Source organism: Salvelinus sp. IW2-2015, unplaced genomic scaffold (assembly GCF_002910315.2).
Source record: "Salvelinus sp. IW2-2015 unplaced genomic scaffold, ASM291031v2 Un_scaffold1311, whole genome shotgun sequence".
Lineage (NCBI taxonomy): Eukaryota > Metazoa > Chordata > Actinopteri > Salmoniformes > Salmonidae > Salvelinus > Salvelinus sp. IW2-2015.
In genome coordinates this window covers 118,774-138,617 of record NW_019942834.1, presented here as the reverse complement: position 1 = coordinate 138,617, position 19,844 = coordinate 118,774, and the positions used below count along the sequence as shown (strand labels likewise).

The following is a 19,844-nucleotide window of genomic DNA, read 5'->3' as shown; positions in this document are numbered from 1 at the left end:
GGCACCACATTTAAAAAAGTGTGATGCAAGTTTACGCTGTGGCGGTTGTCTCCTCCTATATCCAGGGTGAATGAGTTGGCAAGTGATCGCTGGACCATTGAGGTTTACAAGTCTTAGAAAAGTAAGACGTGCGGTCGAGTACGAGGCACGGTTCTCGCCGGTCTGACCCGTGTATCGTGGTTGGAGTGCGACAGGCAGAAGGAACGCTCAGAAGGCCAGACTTCGCCTTGTTTCTAGTTCCGGTCTATTTGACTGATGTCTTGGGTGATGAGTCTGAATTGAGAAGATAGTCTGGTAAAGATTAGTGGTTATACGGTTAAGAAGGAGCCTGTCGTTCTTAAATATACACCGTTACGAAGTGCCAAAAATTCAAAAATGCCATTGTCTTCAAGTGCTGTTGGTCAAACGGAGAAGTTCAACATGTCGTTGAAGAAATCTTTGATGGATCGGTGCGTTATGTCTTTCATTGATGATTTGACAGTACCTGGTTGGCTCTACTACCTGTTTCTGTTTGTTGCTAGGTGATGAGTTGAGTAGTACTGATTGGCTCACGTACGTCTGTTCTGTTCCCTAGGTGTGAGTTGGAATATGTAGTACACTGGACGTTGATGTGTCTCGGTGGAAATCATCTACGACGACTGATATGCTGTTCTTACCCGTGTGGATGAGTGTGCGAGCTGCGAAGTTACCTGATTGGCCGTCTACTACAGGTAGTGAGCCAACCAGGTACTCCAACTCATCACCTAGGGAACAGAACAGGTAGTGAGCCAACCAGGTACTCCAACTCATCACCTAGGGAACAACAGAACAGGTACTGAGCCAATCAGGTACTCCAACTCATCACCTAGGGAACCACAGAACAGGTACTGAGCCAATCAGGTACTCCAACTCATCACCTAGGGAACAGAACAGGTAGTGAGCCAATCAGGTACTCCAACTCATCACCTAGGGAACAACAGAACAGGTACTGAGCCAATCAGGTACTCCAACTCATCACCTAGGGAACAGAACAGGTAGTGAGCCAATCAGGTATTCCAACTCATCACCTAGGGAACAACAGAACAGGTACTGAGCCAATCAGGTACTCCAACTCATCACCTAGGGAACAACAGAACAGGTACTGAGTAGAGGTCCTTACGAATCCATCTGTACCTGAATAACCGAGACCCAAGCAGGTCCGGATCCAGAATTCTAAATAATGTCACAGGTCTGGGTCAGATCGGAAAGGATTGTCACAGGTTACGGGATATGTGTAATTTTAACTGACTTGTCCGGAAGGACCGGTACAGATCCTAACGTGACTGTTGTAGTAGAGAGAGAGAGAAATGTTAGAATTTATGCTGCTGCTCTTGCTTTTCACGAGAGTGGAGCGTGGCGTGTGGCTTGTTGTTGTTGTTGGCCAATCATAAATCATCAAAGGGGCACCAGGCTACAGTCATAGAGCCTCAGTGTGGGGCAACAGTTAGGAGATATCTAATCAATGGAAGATGGAATTAAAAGTTCAAGGAGAAGGACAGGCTACAATGACCAAGAGCCAACAGGTAGTCTGCGTCTTTATATTCTAAATGGAGTCGTTGTGTGTAACTGCAGGATGAGAAAGCACATATTCTAAAGCCTAATGTTAGCTAGCTTGACTAGCTTCTCTCGTGTTGATGCAGTCAAGATAGGTACTACGTAATCATATTTGATGATAAATAACCTAGCTATGACAGCTACTAGTCTACTATGGCGTAAGTCGGCTTGGTCACTTTAGCCTCTCTCTCCCTCCTCTCCAGCATTAGAATCTCTGGCTAATAAAGTACACAATCGGATCAGACCGGGTCTGGATTAGACCAGGTCTATACGGAACGGGTTAAATTGTCCTCGGGTCCATTCGGGAATGGGTCTCTATTTTTTTTTTAAAAGACGTTTTTATGCGTATCAGGTCCGGGTGGGAAAGCCCCAAGTCCATTTCAGAACGGGTCCAACTTTTTTGATACCCGTGAAGACCTCTAGTAGTGAGCCAGTGAGGTGGTTTGGTTTCCTAGTCTGGTCCGAGGTGGTTTGGTTTCCTAGTCTGGTCCGAGGTGGTTTGGTTTCCTAGTCTGGTCCGAGGTGTGTTTGGTTTGCCAGTCTTGGGTCCGAGGTGGTTTGGTTTCCTAGGTCTGGTCCGAGGTGGTTTGGTTTCCTAGTCTGGTCCGAGGTGGTTTGGTTTCCTAGTCTGGTCCGAGGTGTTGTTTGGTTTCCTAGTCTTATGGTCCGAGGTGTGTTTGGTTTCCTAGTCTGGTCCGAGGTTGGTTTGGTTTCCTAGTCTGGTCGAGGTGGTTTGGTTTCCTAGTCTGGTCCGAGGTGGTTGGTTTCCTAGGTCTGGTCCGAGGTGGTTTGGTTTCCTAGTCTGGTCCGAGGTTTGGTCTGTAGTGGTTGTTTCCTAGGTCTGGTCCGAGGTGTGTTGTTATGCTGTAACGAGGAGCACTATTTAACAGGATCCTTTGTATAGACCACTCCTGTGGTAATTCGTCAACCGTATGAAGTTGACAAGACGGTACAAAACAGATCTCGAACCACGCTAGTGACTTCTCTGTTCCTGTTCACTAGGTACTAGTTCAGGCACCAAATCTTTCAGTAAGTTTCTTCCTTTACACTGGTATCATTTCTGCTATAGCTGCAGCAGGTCAGGTGCACCTGATCCAGGGGCTCTGGTCAAAAGTAGTGCACTAAATAGGGAATTTGATGCCATAGGGTCTGGTCAAATGTAGTGCACGAAATTGGGAATAGGATGCCATAGGGCTCTGTTCAAAAGTAGTCACTACATAGGGTATGATGCCATAGGGCTCTGGTCAAAAGTAGTGCACTAAATAGGGAATAGGATGCCATAGGGCTCTGGTCAAAAGTAGTAGACGAAATTGGGAATAGGATGCCATAGGGCTCTGGTCAAATGTAGTGCACGAAATTGGGAATAGGATGCCATAGGGCTCTGTTCAAAAGAGTGCACTACATAGGGAATATGATGCCATAGGGATCTTGGTCAAAAGTAGTGCACGAAATTGGGAATAGGATGCCATAGGGCTCTGGTCAAAAGTAGGCACGAGAAATTGGAATAGGATGCCATAGGGCTCTGGCCAAATGTATGTCACGGAATTGGGAATAGGATGCCATAGGGCCTTGGTCAAAAGTAGGGCACGAAATTGGGAATAGGATGCCATTTAGGACACAGGCTCAGACATGATTATAATATCTGCTCCATGGTAAGAAGGTATTTATTTAGAGGTAGTTCCTGCTGGCTAAGTAACAGCGTCTAGATGATCACGTAGGCTACTGTGTGTGGGCTTCAGACAGGGATTCAGCACTGGGTCTATATTCTTTCAGAAGAGTGTACACTTCTCTTCATCAAAGGGGGGAACAAATAATACAGAGGAGTGGGGGGGGGGGGGGGGGGGGGGGGGGGAATAGGCTACAGAGGGTAGGTGTTGTACAATCCAACACCAGGTAGCCTAGGTAACCTCAACAAAACGCACGCATTAGTTAGAGTCTGAACAGAGAGCCCAATCCAACACCAAGTTAATCTGACCACGTAGGCTGGCTTACTAGCCTGTAGAAAGCCTGGAAAATAGCCGGATCTGAAACAGAGCCTATTAATACAAACAACTATGTTTAAAGTGAAAATATTCACTTTTTTTTATGAAGCCGGGAAAAGACAGAAAAATCAAAGCTAATTTGACCTATTCACTAACAAGGGGTTTCAGCATCGCAGCGTCACTGCTGCTACAGTCCTGTACCGTATTGTCACTACAGTCCTGTACCTGTATGTCTTGCTACAGCTGTCCTGATTGGTCTACTACAGTCTGTACCTTATTGATCTACTACAGTCCTGTAGCCTGTATTGAGCTCTACAGTCCTGTACCTGTATTGGTCTACTACAGTCCTGTACCGAATGATCTGCTCAGTCCGTTACCTGTATTGATCTGCTTTACGAGTCCTGTACCTGTATTAATCTACTACAGTCCTGGTACCTGTATTGATCGTACTACAGTCCTGTACCTGTATTGATCTACTACAGTCCTGTAACCTGGTATTGATCTACTACAGTCCTGTAACCTGTATTGATCTACTACAGTCCTGTACCTGTATTGATCTGTACTACAGTCCTGTACCGCTATGTATTGATCTACTACAGCTGTACCTGTATTGATCTACTACAGTCGTACCTGTATGATCTACTACAGTCCGTACTGTATTGACTACTACAGTCCGTTACCTGTATTGATCTCTACAGTCCGTACCGATGTCACCTTGTATTGATCTACTACAGTCCTGTACCTGTATTGATCTACTACAGTCATGTACCTGTATTGATCTACTACAGTCCTGTACCTGTATTGATCTACTACAGTCCTGTACCTGTATTGATCTGCTACAGTCCTGTACCTGTATTTGATCTACTACAGTCCTGTACCTGTATTGATCTACTACAGTCCTGTTCCTGTATTGATCTACTACAGTCCCGTACCTGTATTGATCTACTACAGTCCTGTACCTGTATTGATCTGCTACAGTCCTGTACCTGTATTGATCTAACTACAGTCCTGTACCTGTATTGATCTACTACAGTCCGGTACCTGTATTGATCTACTACAGTCCTGTACCTGTATTGATCTACTACAGTCATGTACCTGTATTGATCTTACTACAGTCCCGTAACTGTATTGATCTACTACAGTCCTGTACCTGTATTGATCTACTACAGTCCTGTACCTGTATTGATCTACTACAGTCCTGTACCTGTATTGACTTACTACAGTCCTGTACCTGTATTGAATCTACTACAGTCCCGTACCTGTATTGATCTACTACAGTCCTGTACCTGTATTGATCTACTACAGTCCTGTACCTGTATTGATCTGCTACAGTCCGTACCTGTATTGATCTACTACAGTCCTGTACCTGTATTGATCTACTACAGTCCTGTACCTGTATTGATCTACTACAGCCCGTACCTGTATTGACTACTACAGTCCTGTACCTGTATTGATCCTACAGTCCTGTACCTGTATTGATCTACTACAGTCCTGTACTGTATGATCACTACATGCCTGTACCTGTATTGATCTACTACAGTCCTGTACCTGATTGATCTACTACAGTCCTGTACCTGTATTGATCTACTACAGCCTTACCTGTATTGATCTACTACAGTCCTGTACCTGTATTGATCTACTACAGTCCTGTACCTGTATTGATCTACTTACAGTCCTGTACCTGTATTGATCTACTACAGTCCTGTACCTGTATTGATCTACTACAGTCCTGTACCTGTATTGATCTGCTACAGTCCTGACCTGTATTGATCTACTACAGTCCCGTACCTGTATTGATCTACTACAGTCCCGTACCTGTATTGATCTACTACAGTCCTGTACCTGTATTGATCTACTACAGTCCTGTACCTGTATGATCTACTACAGTCCTGTACCTGTATTGATCTACTACAGTCCTGTACCTGTATTGATCTACTACAGTCCTGTACCTGTATTGATCTACACAGTCTATCTGTATTATCTGCTACAGTCCTGTACCTGTAGTGATCTACAGTCCTGTACCGATTGATCTACTACAGTCCTTGTACCTGTATTGATCTACTACAGTCCTGTACCTGGTATTGATCTACTACAGTCCCGTGCCTGTATTGATCTACTACAGTCCCGTACTGTATTGATCTACTACAGTCCGTACCTGGTTGATCTACTACAGTCCCGTACCTGTATTGATCTGCTACAGTCCTGTACCTGTATTGATCTGCTACAGCCTGTACCTGTATTGATCTACTACAGTCCTGTACCTGTATTGATCTACTACAGTCCTGTACCTGTATTGATCTACTACAGTCCTGTACCTGTATTGACTACTACAGTCCTGTACCTGTATTGATCTGCTACAGTCCTGTACCTGTATTGATCTGCTACAGTCCTGTACCTGTATTGATCTACTGCTGTACAGTCCTGTACCGTATTGATCTACTACAGTCCTGTACCTGTATGATCTGCTACAGTCCTGACCTGTATTGATCTAACAGTCCTGTACCTGTATTGATCTGCTACAGTCCTGTACCTGTATTGATCTACTACAGTCCTGTACCTGTATTGATCTGCTACAGTCCTGTACCTGTATTGATCTGCTACAGTCCTGTACCTGTATTGATCTACTGCTGCTACAGTCCTGTCCTGTATTGATCTACTACAGTCCTGTACCTGTATTGATCTACTACAGTCCTGTACCTGTATTGATCTACTACAGTCCTGTACCTGTATTGATCTACTACAGTGCCTGTACCTGTATTGATGCTGCTACAGTCCTGTACCTGTATTGATCTGCTACAGTCCTGTACCTGTATTGATCTACTACAGTCCTGTACCTGTATTGATCTACTACGTCCTGTACCTGTATTGATCTGCTACAGTCCTGTTACCTGTATTGATCTGCTACAGTCCTGTACCTGTATTGATCTACTACAGTCCTGTACCTGTATTGATCTACTACAGTCCTGTACCTGTATTGATCTGCTACAGTCCTGTACCTGTATTGATCTACTACAGTCCCGCTACCTGTATTGATCTGCTAGATCCTGTACCTGTATTGATCTACTACAGTCCTGTACCTGTATTGATCTACTACAGTCCTGTACTGTATTGATCTGCTACAGTCCTGTACCTGTATTGATCTACCTACAGTCCCTGTACCTGTATTGATCGCCTACAGTCCTGACCTGTATGATCTACTACAGTCCTGTACCTGTATTGATCTACTGCTGCTACAGTCCTTACCTGTATTGATCTACTACAGTCCTGTACCTGTATTGATTCTACTACAGTCCTGTACCTGTATTGATCTACTGCTGCTACAGTCCTGTACCTGTATTGATCTACTGCCTTACTCTGTACCTGTATTGATCTACTACAGTCCTGTACCTGTATTGATCTGCTACAGTCCTGTACCTGTATTGATTCTACTACAGTCCGTACCTGTACTTGATCTACTACAGTTCCGTGCTACCTGTATTGATCTACTACAGTCCTGTACCTGTATTGATCTGCTACAGTCCTGTACCTGTATTGATCTACTACAGTCCTGTACCTGTATTGATCTACTGCACTTCAACCACAGATGTACTCACATCGGATGGGTTGATTAGGATTCAACAGCCTAATACATACTTGTAGAGTAGGTATACCCCGTTATTAATGTACTTGGTAATGTAAACTTGTTTTTTCATGTAAAGAGTGGAATGGGATTATGTTTTACATTGAAAAAAATATGTTTACTTTACCATGTACATTAATGGGCTAAACCTTTTTTAAGAGTATGTATAAGGCTGTTTGAGAGAAGGTATTTTTTGGCTTCAGACAAAAGCTAATATTTCACTTTAACATATTTTTTTTGTATTGATTTCCAGTGTTTTTTGATCTGATAATAACACAAGTCCTGCCACCAAACATTATTACTGTTCATTATACCTATTTGGAATTGCATTAAACAACATGGCTGTCAATGGTAGGCTATTTTTGGTTTTCAAAATGGTACAGCTCTTTAACAGTTTAAGCTACAGACACTAGATCATCTGTAAAAATGTCTTACAATTAAATAACCTGTTTATACTGTATAATGATTTAATTGTGCATATATTTTCATAAAAGGAATAAACCACAGTACGTAACTTCCCCCCAGAATGGATTTTCTGAATACCGTGTCGGGCCGAACAATGCCATTTAGTTACTACTCTTCCTGGGATCCACAAAAGAAACGCACAACATGACAAGTAATAAGAGCCAGTTTGCGCTGTTCTGTAAAGGGAGTAGTACACAGTGTTGTACGAGATCTTCAGTTTCTTGGCAATTTCTCGCATGGAATAGCCTTCATTTCTCAGAACAAGAATAGACTGACGAGTTTCAGAAGAAAGTTCTTTGTTTCTGGCCATTTTGAGCCTGTAATCGAACCCACAAATGCTGATGCTCCAGATACTCAACTAGTCTAAAGAAGGTCAGTTTTAGTGCTTCTTTAATCAGAACACCAGTTTTCAGCTGTGCTAACATAATTGCAAAAGGGGTTTCTAATGATCAATTAGCCTTTTAAACTGATGAACTAGGATTAGCTTACACAACATGCCATTGGAACACAGGAGTGATGGTTGCTGATAAGGGATTTTGGTTATCGGGGAGGGTTTGTTGGAAGGACTCTTTTTAACCTTAGTAGTACAGGATTAGGTAGGAGGGTTTCGTTTTTCGTAATGTTGGTTTCTTTATTCATTTAGTCTGTAAACTGTGATTGACTACACACCAGTACAGTAGTTGAAGGCATGCACCTCTAATTTTTGTTTGTGGCAACCGTAATTCCTTACCAAGAAGAAGACCGGGAGAGGTTTTGCATATGCAACTGAATAACATACTGTAACAAATAGGATGGCTGGTGGGTCAAGAGCCCTGTTTAACAAGCTGTTGGACTGGTTCAAACCGCTATTTTGAAAGCGGAATGCCGGCGGGTAGCGAGGATGAGGCGATGGAGGATCTGGAGAGAAGGTTTGAGAAGTAACAGATTGACGGAATCACGATGGAAGCAGAAGTGATGGTTGATTCTGATGGTGCGTTGAGCAAGTTGGTCGAGAGTGAGTGTAAGACCGTGACAATGAAAAATAGAGCAAAAATAACGCACGTTGTAGATGATCTTTGGTTTCTTGTTGGCGTGCGATTTGTTAATAATGATGTATACTTGGGGAGATCCATTTGAGGTCAAAATATATAGAGGATGCATTAGGAAAGGGAGAGTCGGTCAGAGTTACCAGGAGTGGTTTTGTTCTGATTTTACGCACCTCGGGAGAGCAGAAGGACAAAGCTTTGTTGCTCCGTAAATTGGCGACATCTGAAGCGGAGAGCATTCATTTTCGGAGCAGGGCACCAATTAAAAAGGTGTGATATCAGGAGTATCGCTGGACATTGAGGTTTCAAGTCTTAAAAATAAGACGTGGTGGGAGCACGTTTCCCGTACCCTGTAGTGGATGGACAGAAGGAAGAAAGCCAGTCGGTTTTACTGATGTTTGATGAAGAGTATCTGTAAAGATTGGATACGTAAGAGCCTTCGTAAAATACACCGTTACAGTGCCAAAAATTGCAAAAAGCCATGTCTCAAGTGTGTGTCAACGGAATCAACATGTAGTTGAAGAATCTGATGATGCGCGGTGTAGCGATTGTGGTGGAAATCACAGAACTCCTGGAGCGCCCTACTAGGGTAAAGGAATTTGAAGTTGCAAGGATCCCGAGATGTTCAACAGCTCTCCTACAGAGATGTGCGGGAAAATAGTTGAAGGAACATGTGGAGCTGAGGAAGATATGGCAGTGAATGAACCGCAGCTGCTTCAGAATGTCGCTACACAGTTGAGGGATACTGATACATGGATTGTAAAGAAGGTGGATTTTGTGGCGTTTATTGTGGAGGGTATTACGTTTTTTAATTGTCATCCCCACCAAGGTTTTTATTGTCACATACACCAGACAGGTGCAGTGAAATGTGTTGGAGGTGAGAGATTTCAGTGCAGAAGGTTTACAGGAAGTCTTGAGAGAAGGGATTCCATCCTCCCAGGCCGACAGCCTGGTGTAGGATCGTTTAGGGCCAAAGTAGTGGGATCGGGTGTTGGTTTTCGGGATAAAGTGTGTATACGTGCAGGGATAAATTGTGGTGTAATTAAAAATTTAAGGTGGTGCAATTTATGATTATTTTTTTTAACCAAAATGTGAAATCCGCACTCCGACCTGCGAAAAGCAGCAATATGCAACAAAGTGCCTAGTCTGCCGGAAAGCCACAAGAAGAAGAAGTAACTTCAAGGACATCGTCATCAGAGATTGGAATATTGTACCAGTGTTGAATATCCAAACTGAAATAGCTAGGTAAGGTAAGAAATTGAGGTAAGAATTATTTAAGGTTGGTTGCTGGGCAGTGAAGTAATCACTGATATTAGCGGACGCGTTAGCTAGCAAATTAGCGAACTATCTAGCTAGCTAACATTAGGCCACACACCACTAACTAGCTAGCCAAGTTAGCTAGCTAGGCCCGGTTTACCAAAACCCATCTAAATGCTACGTTCATCGTTAGCTCTCTGAGCTGTTTCCCAAAACCATTGCTACTGAAGTTGGTCTTGAAAATGCTTGTTATTGAACGACTATCTCAGACCACTTGTAGAACAGCTAAGTATTTCCTAAGATGCTTTTTTTTGGCCTTCTTCTTCTCTGCTAAACACAAAATCAAGATGTTTATCTGTCTTTCTGTGACTGCCCATAACTTCAGAACGAATGTGACAGTCACTACAAAATACAAAGCTGCCCATTTCTTTGCAAGGATATGAAGACACTTCAAATGAAAACTGAGATGATTGTACTAACATTTACAGTATAGACTGACAGTACCAGTCAACAGTTTGGACACACCTACTCATTCAAGGGTTTTTCATAATTGTTTACTGTTTTCTACATTGCAGAATAATAGTGAAGACATCAAAACTATGAAAAAACACATGGAATCATGTAGTAACTAAAAAAGTGTTAAACAAACCAAAATATATTTTACATTTTAGATTCTTCAGAGTAGCCACCCTTTGTCTTGATGACAGCTTTGCACACTCTTGGCATTCTCAACCAGCTTCATCAGGAATGCTTTCCAACAGTCTTAAAGGAGTTCCCAGATATGCTGAGCACTTGTTGGCTGCTTTTCCTTCACTCTGGGGGTCGAACTCATCCCAAACCATCTCATATGGGTTGAGGGAGGCCAGGTCATCTGATGCAGCATTCCATCACTCTCCTTCTTGGTCAAATATCCCTTACACAGCCTGGAGGTGTGTTGGGTCATTGTCCTGTTGAAAAACAAATTATAATTCCACTAAGCGTAAACCAGATTGGATGGCGTATCGCTGCAGAATGCTGTGGTAGCCATGCTAGTGTGCCTTGAATTCTAAATAAATCACAGACAGTGTCAACAGCAAAGCACCATCACACCTCCTTCTCTACTTCACGGTAGGAACCACACATGCGGAGATAATCTGTTAACCTACTCTGCATCTCACAAAGACACGGCGGTTGGAACCAAAAATGTCAAATTTGGGCTCATCAGACCAAAGGACAGATTTCCACCAGTTTAATGTCCATTGCTTGTGTTTCTTGGCCCAAGCAAGTCTCTTCTTCTAATTGGTGTCCTTTAGTAGTGATTTCTTTGTAGAAATTCAAACATGAAGGCCTGATTCACACAGTCTCCTCTGAACAGTTGATGTTGAGATGTCTGTAACTTGAAATGTGAAGCATTTATTTGGGCTGCAATCTGAGGTGGAGTTAACTCTTATAACTCTGGGTCTTCCTTTCCTGTGGCGGTCTTCATGAGAGCCAGTTTCATCATAGCGCTTGATGGTTTTTGCGACTGCACTTGAAGAAACTTTCAAAGTTCTTGACATTTTCCGGATTGACTGACCTTCATGTCTTAAATGATGGACTGTCGTTTCTCTTTGCTTATTTGAGCTGTTCTTGCCATAATATGGATATATAATAAAATATTTTTATTTGTTTAACACTTTTTTTTGGTTACTACATAATTATTTCATAGTTTTGATGTCGAAAATAGTAAAATAAGATATTTGTTCTTAACTGACTTGCCTTAAAAAAATGACCTCACGCTACAGTACAACTCACTGTCTCATTATGATGAACATATCTACAATTCCTCATTACTGATTGGTCTGTTAATTGTTTGTATATAGTGTTAGTGTATGGTTGATTTACAGTTATCTCTCTGGTTGTGTGGATGGATGCAGACACAGCGATCAGCTTGTTGGGGGTGAACTGGGAGCACAGTGCTGTAGCGGTGGGACAGAGAATACGGCAAGAGAGAGGGCTTTGTCCTGAGCCCTATACTACCAATCCGGAATAATGAGTTAGCGAGGTAACTTTGGTCAACTCGGGATAACCGGTAACATGAAAGTGGCTCACCTTTTAGCCAGGTAAATTTCTATGGCAATGAATCCTTCAGAACTAACCTGCCCCAGGGCAGGCTAACTCAGGGCTAACTCTGTTTATCCTGCATTCAGAACTAACCTGGTCCAGGGCAGGCTAACTCAGGGGCTAACTCTGTTTATCCTGCATTCAGAACTAACCTGTCCAGGATAGGCTAACTCAGGGCTAACTCTGTTTATCCTGCATTCAGAACTAACCTGCTCCAGGATAGGCTTAACTCAGGCTAACTCTGTTTATCCTGCATTCAGAACTAACCTGGTCCAGGAAGGCCAACTCAGGGCTAACTCTGTTTATCCTGCATCAGAACTAACCTGTCCAGGGCAGGCTAACTCAGGGCTAACTCTGTTTATCCTGGCATTCAGAACTAACCTGTGCCAGGGCAGGCTAACTCAGGGCTAACTCTGTTTATCCTGCATTCAGAACTAGCCTGTTCCAGCGCAGGGCTAAACTCAGCGGCTAACTCTGTTTATCCTGCATTCAGAACTAACCTGGTCCAGGGCAGGCTAACTCAGGGCTAACTCTGTTTATCCTGCATTCAGAACTAGCCTGTTCCGGGGCAGGCTAACTCAGGGCTAAATCTGTTTATCCTGAATGAAGTGTCTGAGCTGCGAGTTGAGGACCAATGAAATCAGATTCAATCTGTCTCGCAAAGATTGTGTCATCTTCCCCTTCAATTGTGGAGGACGACTGATTAAATATTTTATTAATCAAAGGTTTTTGTGTGTGTGTAAAAAAAAGTTATGTTAAAAAACCTATCACATTAAACATTTATAAGGACAGCATTTGGTTTCCAAACTATACGTTTGTCGCGTGATTGTTTTTTGAAATGTGCGTAAAGGCAAACTGACAGCCGCATCCAACCATAGACATACAGTGTATTGGGAAAGTTTTCAGACCCCTTGACTTTTTCCACATTTTGTTACGTTACAGCCTTATTCTAAAATTGATTAAATAAATGTTTTCCCTCAACAATCTACACACAATACCCCATAATGACAAACCTTATTTACATAAGTATTCAGACCCTTTGCTATGAGACTCGAAATTGAACTCAGGTGCATACTGTTTCCATTGATCATCCTTGAGATGTTTCCACAACTTGATTGGAGTCCACCTGTGGTAAATTCAATTGAATGGACATGATTTGGAAAGGCACACACCTGTCTATATAAGGTCCCACAGTTGACAGTGCATGTCAGAGCAAAAACTAAGCCATGAGGTCGAAGGAATTGTCTGTAGAGCTCAGAGACAGGATTATGTCAAGGCACAGATCTGGGGAAGGGTACCAAAACATTTCTGCAGCATTGAAGGTCCCCAAGAACATAGTGGCCTCCATCATTCTTAAGTGGAAGAAGTTTGGAACCACCAAGACTCTTCCTAGAGCTGGCTGCCCAGCCAAACTGAGCAATCGAAGGAGAAGGGCTTTGGTCAGGGAGGTGACCAATAATTCGATGGTCACTCTGACAGAGCTCCAGAGTTCCTCTGTGGAGATGGGAGAACCTTACAGAAGGACAACCATCTCAGCAGCCCTCCACCAATCAAGCCTTTATGGTAGAATGGCCAGATGGAAGCCACTCCTCAGTTAAAGGCACGTGACAGCCCACTTGGAGTTTGCCAAAAGGCACCTACAGGACTCAGACCATGAGAAACAACATTCTCTGTCTGAAGAAAGCAAGATTGAACTCTTTAGCCTAAATGCCAAGCATTCTAGAGAAGAATAGGAGAAACTCCCCAAATACAGGTTTGCCAAGCTTGTAGTGTCACACCCAAGAAGACTCGAGTCTGTAATCGCTGCCAAAGGTGCTTCAACAAAGTACTCAGTAAAGGGTCTGAATACTTATGTAAATGTGTTATTTCCGTTTTGCATTTTTCATAAATTTTCGAAAAAACTGTTTTTGCTTTGTCATTATGAGGTAATGTGTGTAGATTGATGAGAAAACATATATTTTGTAATACATTTTAGAATAAGGCTGTAATGTATTAAAAACGGTGGAAAAAGTCAAGGGGTCTGAATACACTGTATAATCCATAGATGGCAGTTCCCATTCAAGTTAAGACTGGCAGCCATTGCTAGTGTACCCATGAGATTAATAGTCAAATTGCCAGGGTTATAGGTTCAAACCCCTTCCACGGATTATACTGTATGTCTATAGCCAGAACACAACAAGCTGTTCCAACAATAGGAGTGGGAAAATGTGGTTGTGTGTTGATCATTTTTATTTAACTAGGCAAGTCAGTTAAGAACAAATTCTTATTTACAATGACAGCCTCGGAACAGCGAGTCAACTGCCTTGTTCAGTGGCAGAACGACAGCTTTTTAGCTTGTCAGCTCGGGGACTCTATCTAGCAACCTTTCAGGTATTGGCCCAACGCTCCAACCACTAGGCTACCTGCCACCCAATAAGCACACCAAAGAAGGCATTAACAATAAGTAATAAAATAAAGACGACACTTCTAAGAGCCTATTTCACACCATAGTCTGTTGAATTTGCAAGATCACTTTACTTCATTTCGATTTCGTCACAAATGTAAATGTGGCACTGACTTGTTTCAGCAATGTTTCAATGAAGAGTTTGGCATTCGACATGTGTGACATGCACACGCAGTTACAAGCCTGCTGGAGTTAGCTGTAAGCGGTCGGGCGAGCATAATCCACCGTCGTAGTACGGATGAAGCTTGACTTTGAAGCTAACTGAAGCTGGCTAGCGTTATAAAAGATTGAGTCGGTTTGCAAATAGTCTGGGTAGCCATTTGATTAGCTGTTCAGGAGTCTTATGGCTTGGGGGTAGAAGCTGTTAAGAAGCCTCTTAGACCTAGACTTTGCGCTCCGGTACCGCTTGCAGTGCGGTAGCAGAGAGAACAGTCTATGACTAGGGTGGCTGGAGTCTTCGACAATTTTTAGGGCCTTCCTCTGACACCGCCTGGTATAGAGGTCCTGGATGGCAGGAAGCTTGGCCCCAGTGATGTACTGGGCCGTTCGCACTACCCTCTGTAGCGCCTTGCGGTCGGAGGCCGAGCAGTTGACATACCAGGCAGTGATGCAACCCGTCAGGATTTTTTATTTTTATAAATGTTTTATTTCACCTTTATTTAACCAGGTAGGCTAGTTGAGAACAAGTTATCATTTACAACTGCGACCTGGCCAAGATAAAGCAAAGCAGTTCGACACAAACAACAACACAGAGTTACACATGGAATAAACAAAGGTACAGTCAATAACACAATAGAAAAAAAGAAAGTCTATATACAGTGTGTGCAAATGGCATGAGGAAGTAAGACAATAAATAGGTCAAGTAATTACAATTTAGCAAATTTACACTGGAATGATAGATGTGCAGATGATGATGTGCAAGTAGAAATACTGGTGTGCAAAAGGGCAGAAAGAAAATAAAAACAATATGGGGATGAGGTAGGTAGATTGGATGGCTATTTACAGATGGGCTATGTACAGCTGCAGCGATCGGTTAGCTGCTCAGATAGCTGATGTTTAAAGTTAGTGAGGGAAATATACGTCACCAGCTTCATCGATTTTTGCAATTCGTTCCAGTCATTGGCAGCAGAGAACTGTAAGGAAAGGTGGCCAAAGGAGGTTTTGGCTTTGGGGATGACCAGTGAGATATACCTGCTGGAGCGCGTGCTACGGGTGGGTGTTGTTATCGTGACCAGTGAGCTGAGATAAGGCGGAGCTTTACCTAGCAAAGACTTATAGATGACCTGGAGCCAGTGGGTCTGGAGACGAATATGTAGCGAGGGCCAGCCGATTAGAGCATACAGGTCGCAGTGGTGGGTGGTATATGGGGCTTTGGTGACAAAACGGATGGCACTGCGATAGACTGCATCCAATTTACTGAGTAGAGTGTTGGAGGCTATTTTGTCACCGAAGACGAGGATCCCTAGGATAGTTTTACTAGGGTATGTTTGGCGGCGTGAGTGAAGGAGGCTTTGTTGCGAAATAGAAAGACGATTCTAGATTTAATTTTGGATTGGGGATGTTTAATATGAGTCTGGAAGGAGAGTTTACAGTCTAACCAGACACCTAGGTATTTGTAGTTGTCCACATATTGTAAGTCAGAGCCGTCCAGAGTAGTGATGCTAGTCGGGCAGGCGGGTGCGGGCAGTGAACGTTTGAAAAGCATGCATTTAGTTTTACTAGCGTTTAACAGCAGTTGGAGGCCACGGAAGGAGTGTTGTATGGCATTGAAGCTCGTTTGGAGGTTAGTTAACACAATGTCCAAAGAAGAGCCAGATGTATACAGAATGATGTCGTCTGCATAGAGGTGGATCAGAGAATCACCAGCAGCAAGAGCGACATCATTGATATATACAGACAAAAGAGTCAGCCCGAGAATTGAACCTTGTGGTACCACCATAGAGACTGCCAGAGGTCCGGACAACAGGCCCTCTGATTTGACACACTGAACTCTGTCTGAGAAGTAGTTGGTGAACCAGGCGAGGCAGTCATTTGAGAAACCAAGGCTGTTGAGTCTGCCGATAAGAATACGGTGATTGACAGAGTCGAAAGCCTTGGCCAGGTCGATGAAGACGGCTGCACGGTACAATCTTTTTTCGATGGTGGTTATGATATCGTTTAGTACCTTGAGCGTGGCTGAGATGCACCCGTGGCCAGCTCGGAAACCGGATTGCACAGCGGAGAAGGTATGGTGGGAATCGAAATGGTCAGTGATCTGTTTATTAACTTGGCTTTCGAAGACTTTAGAAAGGCAGGGCAGGATGGATATAGGTCTGTAACAGTTTGGATCTAGAGTGTCACCCCCTTTGAAGAGGAGGATGACCACGGAAGCTTTCCAATCTTTAGATTGGGCTTTGAGGGCACTATATTGTTGAATGCTGAGCTGTAGTCATTGAATAGCATACCTTACTGATACCATACCTTACTGATAAGACCATGTCAATTTTCTCTCCTTCCCATCTATCCCACTATCCTCCCCCTCAGTGTTCCTCTAGAGAGACGCTGCCTCGGATAAATGAGACCGAGGGCAACCCCCCCGAAGTCTTGTATGTCTTCATTCACATATATATATATATGTTTTTCCAGGTGAATCTCTAGGACTCTAGTCGTCGGAGTGCAATTTGTTTAAATCAGGTGGGTTAGCTGGGGCCGGGGAAAAAGTTTGACACCAATCATGCCCCCGAGGGCTGGAGTATCAACAGACTCGATGCAAGAGCCCCTGGGCACATGCCCTGCATGCCCAGTTGGTATTCGGTCATGATTACTACAAGTTTAGATAGCTGGCTTGTCACGAATCCCCCCCAGTACTGCTGCTCATTCCGTTCACCAGCTCCGGAGGTCTACGTCACCGGCCTTCTAGGAGTCACTGAACTGGATCATTACCACCAACCCCGGACTGTCTTGTCTCATTATGCACACCTGGTTCCCATTCCCCCCGATTAGTATGTGTATACAGTTGTAGTCGGAAGTTTACATACACCTTAGCCAAATACATTTAAACTGAGTTTTTCACAATTCCTGACATTTAATCCTAGTAAAAATTCCCTGTCTTAGGTCAGTTAGGATCACCACTTTATTTTAAAATTGTGAAATGTCAGAATAATAGTAGAGAATGATTTATTTCAGCTTTTATTTATTTCATCACGTTCCCAGTGGGTCAGACGTTTACATACACTCTTGTAACTCGTACGTCTTAAATTCCATTTTGAATATGGTTTAGATATGGCTGAGAACAAAAATATATTGAGTGTCAATGTTGTCTGGACACAACGTTAGCTAAAAACGTGTGTAGCTAGCTCCTGTTGCTAGGAGATGAGTGGCTAGGTTTCAGTTTTGCATCATAGTTTGGGTACCTAGAAAATATACATTTCCAATGAAGACATGCTGCATTTCTCACCTTGAATTAGACAGAATTAAGATCACAGATCATACAGTCTCTTTTTCTGTTTCTCCTTCAACCAAAATGTAATATTAGCCTGTTAGCCCCCATGTAATTTTGTAAATGTTTTGCTGTAAAAGATAGCAGAAAAAGTATTGTTGTTAATTACATCAAACGGGAGGCAATTTGAGTGTCACTGTTGACAATTCAGTGGATTTTCTTAAATGTCTTCTTAAAGAATCCCTACGGAAAAATGCTACATTTCTATACTTCCTTGCAGCAAGAGAACTAGCGGTACCGTATTCGTTCCGTAATATGGAGTACTGACGGAGAAAGGACTTGAGGAAAAACTCACTTCAAGAGGGTGCTACGAAATTAATGTCAAAACGTAGTTGTCAAAATGTAGTTGGATTAATCAAAATCTAATTGATGCTTTCATCTTTTCTCATCCAGCACCTTGGCAATGAAGCCAAAATATTGGCGATCAATCTACTTTGAGTGGGGCCGTTTCTATGGCGATTTAAAGGGAAAGACTCAGAAATACACAATGAAAACAAGAACAGATTGTCTTCGCGGAAAGTGGATATTGAAATTCAGTCTGTTAGCTTTGTTAATATATATTTAAGCCAATGTTATCACTCATGTTTTAACTCACGAATCTGCATCCATTAGTTACTATATATCTTGTCAGTTGATGTTTTAAGTTAGTACCGTTCTGTCGCGGAGAAAATACCACTTTTTGATCATGCCTGTGATGCCATCCATTCACTCTAAACATACAAAATTCTCAGTAAATCGTCTTAACTTTTGATAGACACGGGGTTTTGGACAATTGTTTTTCTGACCGAATTTTCTATTGAATGGACATATGTGTATAAATCTTGAATTAAATCATAATTTTATGGATGGACATCCTATAACATGCGTTACTGGCTGAAAAACTATCGTTCCGTTTATAATATTTGGACATTGTAGACAATCTATTACCAAGTGCTTTCTAACATGGTCTAAAATAGGATGTACAGCCCTTATAGGTACGCAGCCTGTCATTCAGACAGACACAGTAGCTCACCAATATACACAAACTGCGTTCTTACCTAACCACATGAGGACAGAGGAGATCTCTCCAAGCGTCCCACCTGATGCCGACAGCTGATGCTCGGGCTTCGACCACCCAATCCCGGTCCTGTTCAGCCTGGAATGGATGAAATCCCTGCATAGCGCCTTCGCCTGTGACACCAGCTCCTTGTCTGTGGGGGATCGGTCAAATACTTCCATCACTTCTGCCGCGAATACTGAGGAGCGACGCAACATCTCCATACCCCAGTCCCCAGCAGCAGTTAATCACAAACAACCCGCCTGCCTGGCGCTGGCTCTAATCCGCCTGCGCCTCCACCTCGATCGCCGTTTATGGTCCTCTCTGTCACCAGAAAGCTACTTCCCTACCTCCTCCCTCGCGTTGAGGGCGTTTCGAAAAAGAGGGATTATTGAATGTCTCTCCACGAGCGTAGAATTGCATTGGTTTGTTCACCGTCACGGTGCACACCGGCTCCCTTGCAATGCCAAATTCATATTCCTTGAGTTATTGGCTGATTTAAAAAATATAAATATATTTAACCTTTACTTAACTAGCCATGTCAGTTCCGAACAAATTCTTATTTACAATGACAGCCTACCCCGGACAAGGCTGGGTCAATTGTGCGCTGCCCTATGGGACTCCCAATCACGCCTGGATGTGATACAGCCTGGATTCGAACCAGGGACTGAGATGCAGTGCCTTAGACCACTGCGCCAGGGAGCCCAATTTGACCTACCCTGATTATACATTGACCTACATTATCACTACACAGAAACTTCTATTGGTAGTCGGATTAAATCAGGCTGTAATACACAATGAATTGGTTTATAGCCTGAAACATTTGAGTACAACATCGTGTAAATGTACCTTACAAGACAAAATGTAGAATAAAAGTAGATTTGA

The 19,844-nt window shown here is 43.0% G+C and overlaps 1 protein-coding gene across 1 annotated transcript in view; it reads right to left on the bottom strand.

Annotated features, from left to right (window-relative positions):
• Positions 1–19,598, bottom strand: part of LOC112070389 (bcl-2-related ovarian killer protein homolog A-like) — a 48,907-nt gene extending 29,309 nt beyond the window's left edge. The window contains exon 1 of the mRNA XM_024137806.2: positions 18,961–19,598. Within this exon, the coding sequence (XP_023993574.1) occupies positions 18,961–19,183 (223 nt within the window). The 5' untranslated portion in view covers positions 19,184–19,598. The remainder of the gene's footprint in view (positions 1–18,960) is intronic.
• Positions 19,599–19,844: the final 246 nt, after the last annotated feature.